Genomic DNA, 14,882 nt, shown 5'->3' with positions numbered 1-14,882 from the left:
CAATGTGCCTCTAATAACTTCTTTTGAAACTAGCTGAAACTCTGGAATAATTTATCATGTTAAATATCCTGGCTTGGGAAATTAGATTCTGCCATAAATGCCTTTTTGGTTATTTTTTGTTTCTGATTATCAGGTTTAATTACGTATATTATTATCTAACTTTTTTCTATCTAATACCGATACCCCCCCTAGTATTTCATGAACTTGTTCTTTTTATTTATTTTATATCTTTTCTTGGACAAGGTTTAGCTGAAGACATGGTAAACAACATATGTAAATTTTTACAATAAAAATAAAAGTTTTTCTAGTCGATTTCTTTTTAGATACAATTGACGATAGTTGGATAATTCAACCAACAGTTATCTACTAACCTCATTTTACTCTATACTGAACAATGAAGTTGTCTATATACAGCTAGCAACAGGCAGCAAAGAATAGCTTACTGACAAATCAGCCTGCGCTAATTGGCCAAGGAGAATTTACCAGTACTGTAAGATATCTTTCATTGGTTAAAAGCTGTACTGTATTACAAAATGTGATATCACGTGATTCATCCTACCTGGGCAATCTGCCTTTGTATGTCAACTAAAACCTAGTGCATTCGTATCCGCATTAAAGTACTGTCTTTACTATTAGTATTTTTCTTGTTTGAAATGGTATCATGTAAAGTTATGATAGTTTCTGCTGTTCTCCTTATTTTAGCCGGAACTGTAATCTATTTTGGTGAGTTTTATCAGATTAAATATTTTATATTACACAGAAGGAGTGATAAATAGTATAAACCATTAATGCTTTAAATTCGCTGTAGAACCAGCATACCTTTATTGTAATTTAAAGTTCGATATAAAAATTCTCTAACTAGGGGAAAAAAAAAACCCACAGAATTGGAGTTGAAATTAAAACAATAATATCAAAAGCTAGTTTTCCTTACATCGTGTATTTCACGAGCATCAGGTAAGTTCAATTTTTTAAGTCACTTTTTTTTAATCAAGGTACACTCACTTTAAACACCTTGTAAGTTTATGTTGATAATTAAACACAAAGCTATTTATCCCATGGACTACCTGTGCTCTGCCCACAACTGGTATCGAAACCCAGTTTCTAGCCGTTTGAGTTCGCAGACGTTCCATTGTGCCGCTAGGGGACTGTAAGTTAATAAAAATGTATACTATTCTGAAATGGTTAATATATTTTATGTGTATGTCTACACGTAATTTAAATGTTTGAGAGAAATTTTCACTTTAATGACTTATAACTTAAATTAATATAAATCAATTAAATATCCGCTCATTTGGTTTGATTTATATTAGCGAATCGTTTCGGTTAGAGTGAGAGCACACAAAATAGTGTTCTCGTATAAAATACAAATCTATAGAAAGTGGTTGGTTGTAAGCAATGCTTCGAAATTTGGAAGTTTACTGTGATTTATTTAATGTTAGAAGGTACATGTAGTTTTTGTAAGCAACGTTTATTTAACATAGAGTAAGTAAGCAAACGTAATACTTATTTACCACAGAACAAATAAATAATGTAACACTTATTTAGCACAAAAGCACTAACACTGCGTTTAGTTTATTTAGTATAGGGCAGGTAAACAAACGTAACACGTATATACCGCAGAACAACGTTTATATAGCATAGGCAAATAAACATGCGTAGTATTTATTTAGCACAGATCAAGTAAACATGCGTCGTTTAGCACGGAGGAAGTAAACAAAGTAACTTTTATTTAGACTGGATTTGTTTGTTTTGAATTTCGGACAAAACAACACGAGGACTATCTGCGATAGCCGTCCCTAATTCAGCAGTGTAAGACTAGAGGGAAGTCATTACCACCCACAACCAACTACCGGGCTACTCTTTACCCAACGAATAATGAGATTGACCATCACATTATAAAGCCCCGACGGCTAAAAGGGATTCTATCCAGCGACCCTCAGATAACGAGCCGAGGGCCCTAACAACCTGGCCATGCCGGGATATTTAGCGCAAAGAAGTAAATACATAGTATTTGATCACAAAAATTATTAAAATAATATTCTAACACTGATTATTTCATATTTGATTGATGTTGATCAAGGTTGAAATAATATTCTAAAACATTGCTTGATATTTAAATTATTATTACTTTAAAAACAACAAGGAATAAAACAATTAATAATAATAGTGTTACGTTGTATATTAGCACTAAAAACTGCAACGAGCTGCTGACATACTAACTGTACCACATAATCTATTAATAGCTAGCTGGAGTAGCCGTTTCCTGGACGGTAGTTATGTAAATTCGTGATGAATAAAAGGTTACCTTAAGACATGAAAAGTAGCTTTGCTTACATGGAAAGGTAAACAACGAAAATTTAAAATTTATATGTATCTCTTCATGAACCCAACAAACCTACTGAAAATCCGTCAAAGGGAGTAACTTAATAGTAAAAAATGCGAAAACACCCATAGAAACTAGCAAACTGAAATTTTGTATGTACTTCTCTGAAGAATTGATAAATCTCCATACCACATTTGGTGAAGATCCATCCACAAGAGGTGAGGTAGTGATAAAAAGCGCAAAAACGCCCATATGAACCGCAAAATGTTTGTTTTTGTTTTTCGCACAAAGCTACTTGAGAACTATCTGTGCTAGCCGTCCCTAATTTAGCAGTGTAAGACTAGAAGGAAGGCAGCTAGTAGTCATCACCACCCACCGCCAACTCTTGGACTACTATTTTACCAACGAATAGTGGGATTGATTGTCACATTATAACGCCTCCACGGCTGGAAGGGCGAGTATGTTTGGCGCGACGGGGGTGCGAACCCGCGACCCTTCGATTACGAGTCGCACGCCTTAACACGCTTAGCCATGCCCGGCCGTCCGCAAAACTGAAAATGTGCGTTTTTTCCAATGAACCCCATACCATATTTGGTGAATAATTATATTCATTATCAACACACCTGCTTGTAATTTGTTATTTTTACCTTCAATGAATTGTTATTGTCAGTGTTACAAAAATTGTGGCCCGGCATGGCCTAGCGCGTAAGGCGTGCGACTCGTAATCCGAGGGTCGCGGGTTCGCGCCTGCGTCGCGCTAAACATGCTCGCCCTCCCAGCCGTGGGGTGTATAATGTGACGGTCAATCCCACTATTCGTTGGTAAAGAGTAGCCCAAGAGTTGGCGGTGGGTGGTGATCGTCTCTAGTCTTACACTGCTAAATTAGGGACGGCTAGCACAGATAGCCCTCGAGTAGCTTTGTGCGAAATTCCCAAACAAACAAACAAACAAATACAAAAATTGTAATTATATTCCAAGTCGTCGTTCCGTTAAAATTCATTATTAAAGATACTTTTTGTTTAATTAAATATTGCTGATGGCTACACAATGAAGAAAATAAAATATGAATTATGTTGATTTACTTATTGATAATGCAGAACTGTCGATAGGAAGGTCCTAGGCTCGAGCCGCTAAATGACAATGAAAACTGAGAACTTTCGGTTGTAGATATTCTTTCCCTCTGGTCAGTAAGTATCTGACATGTACTTCGAGTTCTATAAGGTGTTTTTAATGTTGAAAATACAAAACATCAGTATATTTCACGTGTATTGACAACTCAGTTTTTTCAGTTATTTTTAAATTATTGTACAGTAACTAAAATTATACAAGTGCATGATTAATGATTTAGCATTGCGCCTAATTCATTATTTGATATTAAACAGAAGAGGACTCAAAGACCTCATAAATATTATATACATATCACTATTATCAGAGGCCTAACTTTATTTCTGTGATTTCCTGAATTTAAATGCGTTGATAAGTCGTGAATAGGGAACGCCCATTGGAAAGGATACGTCCAATCAAGAAATATAGTAGGCCTGTATCTCATAGTTTCTGTTTTCGACTTTACCTCTGGTGGAAAAGAAATCTGTAACATGTGTGTGTGCAGGGGCGTAGATTTTTTAACCCCGATGGGAGGGATGATTTTTGCAACCACTTATGTGGACTGTTCAATTTGCAAATTGGTAATCTCTGATTACGTGAACCTGAAAGCTCTAAACATGCAGTCACAGAGAAATCTTGTTGACACGATACTTGCATGTATACTTAGGCCTACTGACTGATACTTACGAACTATCGCTTAGATTGAAAAGCTTAGAAGCAAGCCTAGATTAAAGATGTACATTTTGGCTACTGAAAAAGTCTACATCTAGGCCTAATTATGTAATTCGATTGGTAAGAACACGAAAATCACAAGAAGAAACACATAATTTGTAGGCCTGTGATGCAATAACACAATTCAACAGACCAAACTGTAGGGGGGATGATAGTATGCACCATACCTCTCACCTAAAATGAAGGGGATCTACCTCCATCCCCCTAGGATATACGTCCCTGTGTGTTGACTAAAGTTTGGATTTATTAGTTAGATGAAAAGTGAGTTAATGCTTCACACAATTTAGTTAACAATATGAATAAAAAATGTTATTTCTAAATTTTGTACTGAAAATCAGAAACATAATATCTAAAAATACACGGCGATACATAAATTACGCATTAGGTCGGTCATATATTATTTTGTTTGTAGAATGTAGAAACAACATTTTGCAACATGTGCATCAGTACAATAGTTCCGTTTTTTCAAACATCTCAATTCATCTGCAATTTAAGCGAGACCAGCCAAGTTAGTAAAACGTGATGTATTAAAGAGAGACACCTGCAAGACACATGTAGGCTTAACATGCTTTGTAAACTTGTGCACTACATGTACACATAAACGGATATTTATATTTATATATATATATATATATATATATATATATATCCGATTACGTAATATTATTTTCCTCCCCTCCTTTTTATATTTTGATATATTTTTTTATCCATAAAACACGTAGAATAATTAAACTCTGGTTAAACCTGATTGAATTTTCTCATGACAACCAGTGTTTGATTTTTCTGTTTACATTTACTGTAGACTTACGTTCACAATACATAAAAACTGTGGTCCGCGAGTCGTGTTCGAGATTTCATTAATATATTTTTAAAAATATGGTTTCGTTGAATAGAAACTATTATTTTGTAAAATTAAATCTGTGTTAAGGAAAAACATTTAACTTTAGATTACAGCTCTTCATGCACGTGGAATTTATTTTTCACAACAAAAACATAGACAAGTGTAAGGATCTGAAAGAAAACTTCTAAAGTAAAGAGATCGTCTGGCTACTAAAGTTTGAAAACTGTTAACGTGAAAGAATAATATAATATATATTATATCTGACAAAAAATGTGATTTGGTTAGTTTGTTGTAGGCAATTGAAGCTCTCAGGGAAGTAACATCTGATCTTCAAACACATTGACTCTTTTCCAATGAAGTCAATGACATATTTATAGCGAAACATATTTTATATTGAATGTCTCTTTTTTTTTTTCACAGATCAAGATAAAGAAAACACAGGTAGTAAATTAATTGTAAATATGAAAGAAGCGCCGCTTCATTCCGTCAAGAAAACGCGCCATATCCCTCGAACAACCGCTAGAGTGAGGGTCATGGAAGAAAAATCTGATTGGACGAAAATCTCCCGTGACATTTGTACTTAAAACAGCTGTTCTTACACTGCATCTGCGGATGATGTCAGACACTCCATATTATTATACGATATGCAGTGATATGTAAAATATAACGATCGAATAAAGAAAAATACATAAAAGCTAGAAGCTGTATCAAAGTTAAGAGTAACAAATATTTTCATTTCTTGCTTTTGAAGTACCTATGTCATGCTGTGTTGTGGTCTACAAAGTGCATGATTCTTCTCGTGAAACTTGGCATGCGCACATTTTACCAACAATATAAAATGCAACGTTTAACGTCCCTTATGTGACGTCATTTTGTTGTTTACTGACTGACAGCGAAAAAACACACTACCAGATATTTGTGCGAATGGTTGAAACGAGTGATCTCGTCGGCTCCCTTTCGAGAGAATTACAAACGAAGGGCAAAAACAATGTATGCCCCTGCGCCCTTAGCTTTCTAATCTTTAGTTTCGAAAGTCCTCATTTTTTATGCCATCTTTCCGCCTTAAATTGATTGGAACACAAAGACTTGAAGGATTTTACAGTAAAAAAATATAATTGTGATATACTATTAAATGTTAATGTGCAAGAATTCAGTATTTAGTTTAGATCAAAAAACGGTAATAAGATAAATTGAATAAGAGAAAGAAAAAAAGACCTGTTTACTTCTTACGGTTTTTTTACCATCTGTGTACAAAAAACAATCTGCGGTATCCATAGCCTCGCCGAATACTCCCCTTAAGAAAAACAAAGAAGATAAATGCTTCCTTAGTTTATGTGAATAGGGTTCGTTTCTACCCATTATGTGACTTGTTTTTATCTACAATATTGTAATGAAATTTACACTATTAGCCGTGAGATTTATTTTAGTTTGTTAAATAATTTTATCAACGGGTTATCAAAACGTACATGACTTCAGAAAAGCTCATTCGGTAATAATTTTGTGTCGAAAGCAAATAATATTTTGATGGTATTTTTTCTAATCACGTTAAGTTCCTGAGTGTATTTAAATACAATCAATTCTAGATAATAATTTCATATATTATACCCAGCCCATAAAATATGCTTGTCATACGTCAGATCAACGTGTTTAACTTATGGGTAAGAACTAGGTATATGCTTTCAGTCTACTTAAATGTGTCTCGCACCACAAACTTTTACGCAGTTAGGCCTATCACAGTTATAATTTCTGCTGTTACGTAAAAACTATCAATACGATCACCAAGTCATACCTCTAAGGTTTAGATACTATGCTCAGTGTGTGTGTTTGCTTATAGCAAAGTCATGTCGGGCTATCTGCTGAGCCCACCGCGGGGAATCGAACCCCTGATTTTAGCGTTACAAATCCGTAGACTTACCGCTGTACTAGCGGGTGACAACAATGCTCAGAAGAAGCGAAGTGGCCGTTTTTGTTTAAAGAATAAAATATATTGTGATACTAACTACACAAAGAAAAACAAAGTAAAGAACAATTTCAACTAACAAACCAATTAAAGCCTCTAGTGGATAGGTTCACTTAATTTTTAGTATACAATTTCTGTAATTTATACTTTGACCACACTTGGTCCGGTATGGCTAGGTGGTTAGGGCGTTCGACTTGTAATCCTTGCCACACCAAACATGCTCGCCCTTTCAGCTATGTGTAAAGCAGTTAGTAGCATAAGAGTTGGCGGCGGATGGTGAGGACTACCTGCCTTCGTTCTAGTCTTACATTGCCAAATTATGGATGGCTAGCGCAGATAGCCATCGTGTAGCTTTGTGCAAAATTAAAAAACCAAACAATCATCTTATTAATAAATCCTATATCTGTATTGTTTTAAATATATTTTAACAAAGAATAATTCCGAAGATATAAATGGTAATAATCTATAATGAGAGGAAATTTTCCTAACAGCCCCTGGACTTTATCGCTAAGACATTCGATTCAAAATTTACGAGTCGAGAATTCCACTGAGGCTTTGTAAAGTGAGAGTTAATCCCACTTTTCACTGGTAAAAGAGTATCCCAAGAATTGGCAGCGGGAGTTATTGACTAGCTGTGTTCCTTCTAGAATCTAGACCATCACATCAAACTTATAATCGACAAGTGCAAACAGCCCTTGAGTAATTCAAGCGAAATGAAAAAAAAAAAAAAATTAAGATCACATTAATAATAAGTCTAGATAGCTTTGATATCAAGACAGTACCTTAACTGAAAATGTTTAACTTTTAATTTTCAAGTGTTACATGCCTGCTTCTGTTAGGATGTAACTAGTTTGCCCAATTTTTCTATTAGTTTGCTCTTCGTGCCTTATTAACTACAAAATAAGTTATTCACTCCTCAGGCAACGTCTAGTGATGCGATAAAATACTAAGGCTAAAAGAACAGTTACACCCTTGTGCAAATTAATTGAAACAAATGTTCATTTTACAATATTTTCAGCATGGCGGCCGGTGTAGGCTCGCTGGACCCGCTCATTTCCTTTAATAGTCATTTTTTCACACAGACGGCGTCATTATCTGTGTTTTGCAGTACGATCGATCTATTTTTGGGATATATGGCGATATTTTGAGTAATATTACGTCATTCGAAATTGTGTTAGAAGGACAAGGAGACCAGTCAAAAAACAACTTCTTACCGACTCAATGAAAACAAACGGTATCAATGGGGTCTGAAATACAAGAACTGGACGCAAAAACAAAGGAGGAAGGTGTTATTCAGTGACGAGACTCATTTCTTCGTACAGGATAAAAAAAGTCTGCATGTTCGCAGATCTCCAGGTGAGAAACTTCGAGAATTTCACATCAATCAGTTCGTAAAACATCCTTTAAAAAAGATGTTTTGGGGTTTTTTTCAGCTACTATGGCGTCGGAGGATGACACATCGTAGAATTTATGATGCGAGGACCACAGTACATCGAAGTTTTGCAGAGAAGAGTGGTTCCAGAATTGAAAAAGGGATTTCCAGTTGGATCTGGCAATTTTCAGCAAGATCTTACTCCGTCCCAAACATCAAAACTTGTGAAGAATTTTATGTTTGTTTGTTTTTTTAATTTTGCACAAAGCTACTCGAGGACTATCTGTGCTAGCCGTCCCTAATTTAGCAGTGTAAGACAAGAGAGAAGGCATCTAGTCATTACCACCCACCGCCAACTCTTGGGCTACTCTTTTACCAACGAATAGTAGGATTGATCGTAACATTATAACACCCCCACGGCTGAAAGGGCGAGCATGATTGGCGCGACGGGGATGCGAACTCACGACCCTCAGATTACGAGTCGCACGCCTTAACACGCTTGTCCACCCGGGCCAGAATTTTATGACTACAACGCGAATAAAGGTGCTGGACTGGCTTGGAAACTTTCCGGACGTAAATCCTATTGAAAATCTTTGGGCGATTTGTAAAGGAAGACTTCGGGGAAAAGACTGTACTACGAAAGATAAGCTAATTGAGGCAATAACTGAGGTGTGGTACCGCGATCCAAAAATTATTAAAGATTACAGTCAACTCGTAGACTCGATGCCAAAGCGGATTAATGATCTTCTGAACAATAAAGGCAGTCATATCATGTATTAATTTGTGAGTAATTTTTGGATTCTCAGAAATAAAACGCAAAAAAAAAAATGAAAAAATCGTAATTTTCCATCTTGTTTCAATTAATTTGCACAAGGGTGTACTTCTCTTGTTATTTCAAATACATGTTCAAATTCATGCTGGTCTGCATGTTTCTTTAGCGTAGTTTTGGTTACTTTGATACTTTTCATGATAAATTTAATAATTATATTGTATTACCGATAAATTTATGGGGAAGATTGCAATTAACGTACTATAATACTCTTATGAAATAGATTTAACTTACTTTTAGTAACATGTCTACTGTAATGCTTTATGAGGATAAATACAACTATACAATATAATATTTAATATTATTCTAGCAGTCATTATTATTGGACACTTACTTTTTCGTTATTTCCCATCTCCAACTTCCACGGTTAACGTAATCACCGTTCTCAGAAAGGTCTGCGCAGATAGCCAAGTTGCTTTGCGCCATAAACACCAAACCAAACTGAAAGGTCTTACTTTCCAATAAACTTCGTTCGTCTAAACCAGTGGTTCCCAACCAGGGGTGCTCGGACCCAAGGGGTGTTTTGGCTACCTTCACCTTTATTCTTAAATAAATAATTACTGTGAGGGGTGCGAGAACATATTAAATTTTTTTAGGGGTGCGGAGCATAAAAAAGTTGGGAACCACTGGTCTAAACAATCTAGGCGAAAATTCACTCGTTTAAAACCACACGGAATTATTACGTCCTCACGGTGAAAATTATTAAGCAGATTCTACGAAACTTGATAAACGTATTGAATAGTTTCTAATTTCTGAAAAGAAACATTTAATTTGATGTAGTGTTTATATTGTCTGCGAAAGTTTTAATATTGTGTTTTCAAAATAAAATGGTGGACTTAGAACGCTAAAATCTGAGCTTCGATACCCGTGGTGAGCAGAGTACAGATAGCTCATTGTGTAGCCTTGTGCTTAATTCAAAACAACAGAAACAACAAAATGAAACGAAGTGATAAAGTATTATAAGAATAAAATCGTATAATATGGAAAGCAAGATGCCTGTGCATTAATTTTACCAAGACTGTGTGTTCGTTTTTATAGTAAAGCCATTTCAGGCTATCTGCTGTGTCCACTGAGGGAATCGCACTCCTAGTTTTAGCGTTGTAAATCCGTAGACTTACTGCTATCCCGGCGGGGAATTTTTAAGACTCTGGATAAATTTTTAAGAATCTGGTCAGATGGCACTGTTATGAACAAAGTAGTGAACATCGTAGAGGTTGTATGACAGCGGATTTCGTTACGGAAACATCCGTTCATTTACTGATTGGCCAGGTGGTTAAGGCACTCGAATCGTAATCCGAGGGTCGCAGCTTCGAATCCCCGTCACACCAAGCATGCTCGCCCTTTTAGCCGTCGGGGCGTTATATCGTCACGGTCAATCCACTATTCGTTGCTAAAACAGTAGCCCACGAGTTGGCGGTGGGTGATGATGACTAGCTTCCTTTCCTCTAGTCTTACATTGCTAAATTAGGGACGGCTAGCGCAGATAGCCTTCGTGTAGCTTTGCGCGAAATTCAAAACAAAAAACAAACAAACATTTACTGATCATCGACTGCTTTGTGCGGGTGAAACAGTACTATTTTGACCTGATTTCTATTGCTAAAATGCTATCAGGATCAGACAGAGGAATCAGAAAGCGCAATCCAAGTGACGATATGCTCGCTTTCTTAATCAATGTACGCTTTCTATCGAAAATAACGTAGCGGATATTCTAATGTATGTTTATTTATGTCCTGTTCACTTCTTGTATTGCGAGTAAACAGTTGTCTAATTAATGGACTGAATTTTTTAGATCTCCACCATAGAGCGTTGAATTTTCTATACCGTTTGATTTGACAACACCGTATGTCCTAGGTTGGTGTGTATATTTTTTACCTACTACTTTATACTCTAGCAGTCATTTTCATATCTTTCTCTTAAAGATCTATACTTATTTTGTTTATGTTTAGTCTCCCGGTGGGAATCCAGTAAGTTTACGGATTTACAACGTTAGAATTATGGACTCGATTTCTCTCGGTAGACACAGTAAATAGCCTAATGTACAGTGTAGCTTTTGAGTTGGTTTGTTTTGAAATTCGCGAAAAGCTACTCGAGCTATTTGCACTAGCCGTCTCTAATTTAGCAGTGTAAGACTAGAGGGAAAGCAGCTAGTCATCACCATCCGCCGCCAACTCTTGGGCTACTCTTTTGCCAACGAATAGTGGAATTGACTGTCACATTATAACGCCCCACGACTAAAAGGGCGAGCATGTTTGGTGTGACGGGGATTCAAACCCATGATCCTCAGATTACGAGTCGAGTGTCTTAACCACCTGACCATGCCGGGCCGCTAATGTGGCTTTGCAATTAAAACACACACCAGCACTTGTTTAATTCGCATATCTTCATCCACTTTGTTATCTATAAACCGATTGCTCCAACACATCAATCGTTTCATATGGAACACGTGAACGAAATTACCAAGAAAGTATTTCCAAATTTTAAGTTTGATTAAAGTTTCATGTGTCCTCCACACTGTGCTTCAAAACTTCGAATTATAAAACTTCTTCTGATGTAACGTTTCATATATACTTTATAAAGTGGTCACTAATCCCAGAGAACTGTTACAACTGCCAATTGGAAGGCTGTTTAATATTATTCAAGCTAATTATTTTAAATTTACAGCAAGACGAATAGTTTGCTGTTAATACTCCATTCGCTTTAGAAATTATTTCAAATTATGCTCATATGTCACCCATGGAACATTTATATCATAAGTACTTGTTTCTCAACTGGTGGATCTTGTTGAATTAGTTCAATGAATTCATTTACTTGATGAGGTAATGATGTAGCTGAAACATGCTAGATAAAAACAAAGAAAACAGTGGCTACAACAAATACACTACGTTGTTATTACAGGGTTATATTAATGTTAACATTTCATGTTAACAAACTAATTAATGAAAACAATAATATCCTTAGCCAACATTTTTTTTACCTCTATCCATCTATTTAAAAAATCACGCATAAAGTTACAGTAGTTTTATTTCTAACTAGTGTATATTTTGTGCTTATAACATTTTGCCTGTAACATTGGGAATTATAACATTGTTACTGTTTCTGTTAATTTTTAAAAGAATTACAATATAGCTATTCCAGTAATAATTTTTTTTTTCCACAGTTGTAGATTACGAAATGAAAGCTCGGATAGCTACTACATCAGCTCCACATTTTACAACTTTGGAGACACTGAAACCGACATCACCAAATATAACCGAACCATTGACAAGAATATCCACGCCACTGACCACAACAACAACAACGACTTCAACCACGACAACACCATTGCTAACAACCACACCGTCAACTTCGAGTACAACAACCACACCGCCAACTACGAGTACAACAACCACACCTCTAACTATTAGTACGACAACCACACCGACAACTACGAGTACAACAACCACACCTCCAACTATTAGTACGACAACCACACCGACAACTACGAGTACAGCAGAACCAGTAAGCAACAAGTCCACAGTCACCACATCTTCGACAAGTTCGATATTCGTCCCTTCTAAGGCTCCATTAGAAAAAGGAAATGGTAAAGCTGTAGGATTGAGTGGTGGCGCTGTAGCAGGTATAGTGATTGCCTTGGTAATTGGTGTAGCCCTAGGTGTTATGGGAGTGATCACATTCTTTAAGACTAGAAATCCTAGTAATTATCACGAAATGTAAATTCGACTTGTGTTCCAACAATTTTAAAGCAATTTACTTTAATAGACAACTATCAGTTTCTTGTTTCGTCTTTAAAAACAAACAAACAATACTGTTCATAATATTAGTAATTATTTGAATGTTTTGGGTTAAGTAACATAGAAAAAATGTCTCATATTTCTGATGGTTATTCTCTTAGGTACATATACGAAAAGACTGATTAAAAATTCAAAAACCAGTTTCAATGCACATAGTTTTTATTTACTATACATTTTCGAATTATAAAGTTGAATACAGGGAAATAAGTATTTGGTCAACAAAGAACTGGACCACATGAACCATGAAGAAATGTAGTAGTATCGTAATTATGATAAATAAATGTGACTAATTTTTCTTATGATGTGATTTATTGTCTTAAAATAAATTAATATTATTGTGAGACAATTTAAAGTGTAACTTTGAGCTTTTGATAAAAAGCAATAGGTGATACATAAAAAATTATTAAATGTATATAAGAGAAGTCCTAACTAAAGTTTCGTTTTCCTATCTCTACAAATATTTTTGTTCATGTACCTTTAAAACTCCCAAAAACAATGATGAATGTTACTGTCTGATAACTGTAGAACTTTAAATATAAAAAACGTTTATATTTTAGTAATTCAAACTCATGTTTATTGATAATTATTGTACGTAACCGAAAAGTAACTTTTCCTATTGGTGAAGGCATAAGAGCTTTGTACTTTGTAAGTTATTTTATCGTCAAATAATTGTGTGAGTTTTCACAATTAGTTAATAGATCGACAATAATCTACCACAATGTTTTTTTTTTTTTCGCTTAACGCTAAGGATTGAGGATCATATCATTTTGCAAAGTATGCCGAAACGACACATACTGTGGTACTATTTATATTTACTGTATTAAGTATAATTATTTTAAAATGTCTTGTTTTGGATGAGCTAACCAAATTAAAAGTTGAATAAACAATAATTAAGAAATTCAATTTAAACACGTGTACGTGTTCTTATTTTCTGTAAGAACTCTGTTCTATCATTACGTTTTAAGATTAGTTAATTTGAATAAACACCTACTAAAACTTTATGTTTTCTAAGTTGTAATACTTTACAGTCTTTTCTTGGTACATAAATTTTATTATTTCAAGTAGCCCATTATTCTGATGAAACATAATTTCATCGTTTTCTTATTTCTAATAAAATTTCATTTAGATCTTGCAAGTGTGAAAAGGATTTTCTTTGGCATATGTTTATGATAAACATTTGTTAAACTTTTAACACAACCCTTAGTGTGACCTTTCTCTAAGATATTGAAAATGTTTAACTTATTATAGTATTAAAATGCTGAAAATAAAGTTTTTAGATGCTTTGAAAGCAGACTTCCTTTTCTTTTTTCTTAGCACATGGTTGTAGGTTGCACATTAAGGATCAGATCAAACTGCTAAAAAAGAAACCAAGGACTATTTAGAAATTAGGGGCAAGGGTTGGGCTGTCCTTTTTTTTTTTTTTTTTCGAAAATCTGGTCATCCTACACAATCTCCCAAAGATAACGAAACGTGTAAAAGTCAGCCCAACAGGTACTGCTGTCAGCTTGTCATTACGAACAACAAGAACCTTATGACTGAATTCAATTAGAAAGGTTTAATTTTGGTGAAAAATAAAAAAAAACAATTACTTACTTAAAGTGACCGGAGTATATGCTACCAAATGTTAAATAAATCCTACAATGTATTATTATATAATCTTGACGATTCAAGTTGCTCAAATAGTGGAACTGGGATTTACTATTTGCAGTAGATGTTTTTGCTGTTTTACCAACATTTGTCTTGGAATATATCTTAAGAAGTAGCAGTGAGAACTAACTTGTAAACGTTTGAGTAGACATTTTGGCCTTCATGATGGATAAATACTAATAAATTATTACTCATAAAAAATCTATAAAGTATTCTTATAAACTTTCACATTTAGTCATTTTGTAGGTTTTGATGCCTGATGTGAAATTGGTAAGTTTTTCAT

The 14,882-nt window shown here is 34.9% G+C and overlaps 1 protein-coding gene across 4 annotated transcripts; it reads left to right on the top strand.

The window, feature by feature from the left end:
* The first annotated feature begins 572 nt into the window (after positions 1 to 572).
* LOC143240714 (uncharacterized) lies at positions 573 to 14,166 on the top strand. Of its 4 annotated transcripts, none has more exons than XM_076483622.1 (3): positions 588 to 723; positions 10,951 to 11,012; positions 12,319 to 14,166. In XM_076483622.1, the coding sequence occupies exon 3, from the start codon at positions 12,333 to 12,335 to the stop codon at positions 12,873 to 12,875; it is 543 nt and encodes a 180-aa protein (XP_076339737.1). In that variant the 5' UTR covers positions 588 to 723; positions 10,951 to 11,012; positions 12,319 to 12,332; the 3' UTR covers positions 12,876 to 14,166. The 4 variants fall into 4 exon arrangements, with proteins under 4 accessions (XP_076339736.1, XP_076339737.1, XP_076339738.1 ...); XM_076483623.1 differs by lacking the exon at positions 10,951 to 11,012 and adding an exon at positions 3,421 to 3,510; XM_076483621.1 differs by lacking the exon at positions 10,951 to 11,012 and having other exon boundaries at positions 573 to 723.
* The last annotated feature ends 716 nt before the right edge of the window (positions 14,167 to 14,882 follow it).

Source organism: Tachypleus tridentatus, chromosome 13 (genome assembly GCF_004210375.1).
Source record: "Tachypleus tridentatus isolate NWPU-2018 chromosome 13, ASM421037v1, whole genome shotgun sequence".
NCBI classification, from domain to species: Eukaryota; Metazoa; Arthropoda; class Merostomata; order Xiphosura; family Limulidae; genus Tachypleus; species Tachypleus tridentatus.
The sequence above is the reverse complement of the archived record's forward strand: the minus strand, read 5'-3'. Positions and strand labels throughout refer to the sequence as shown.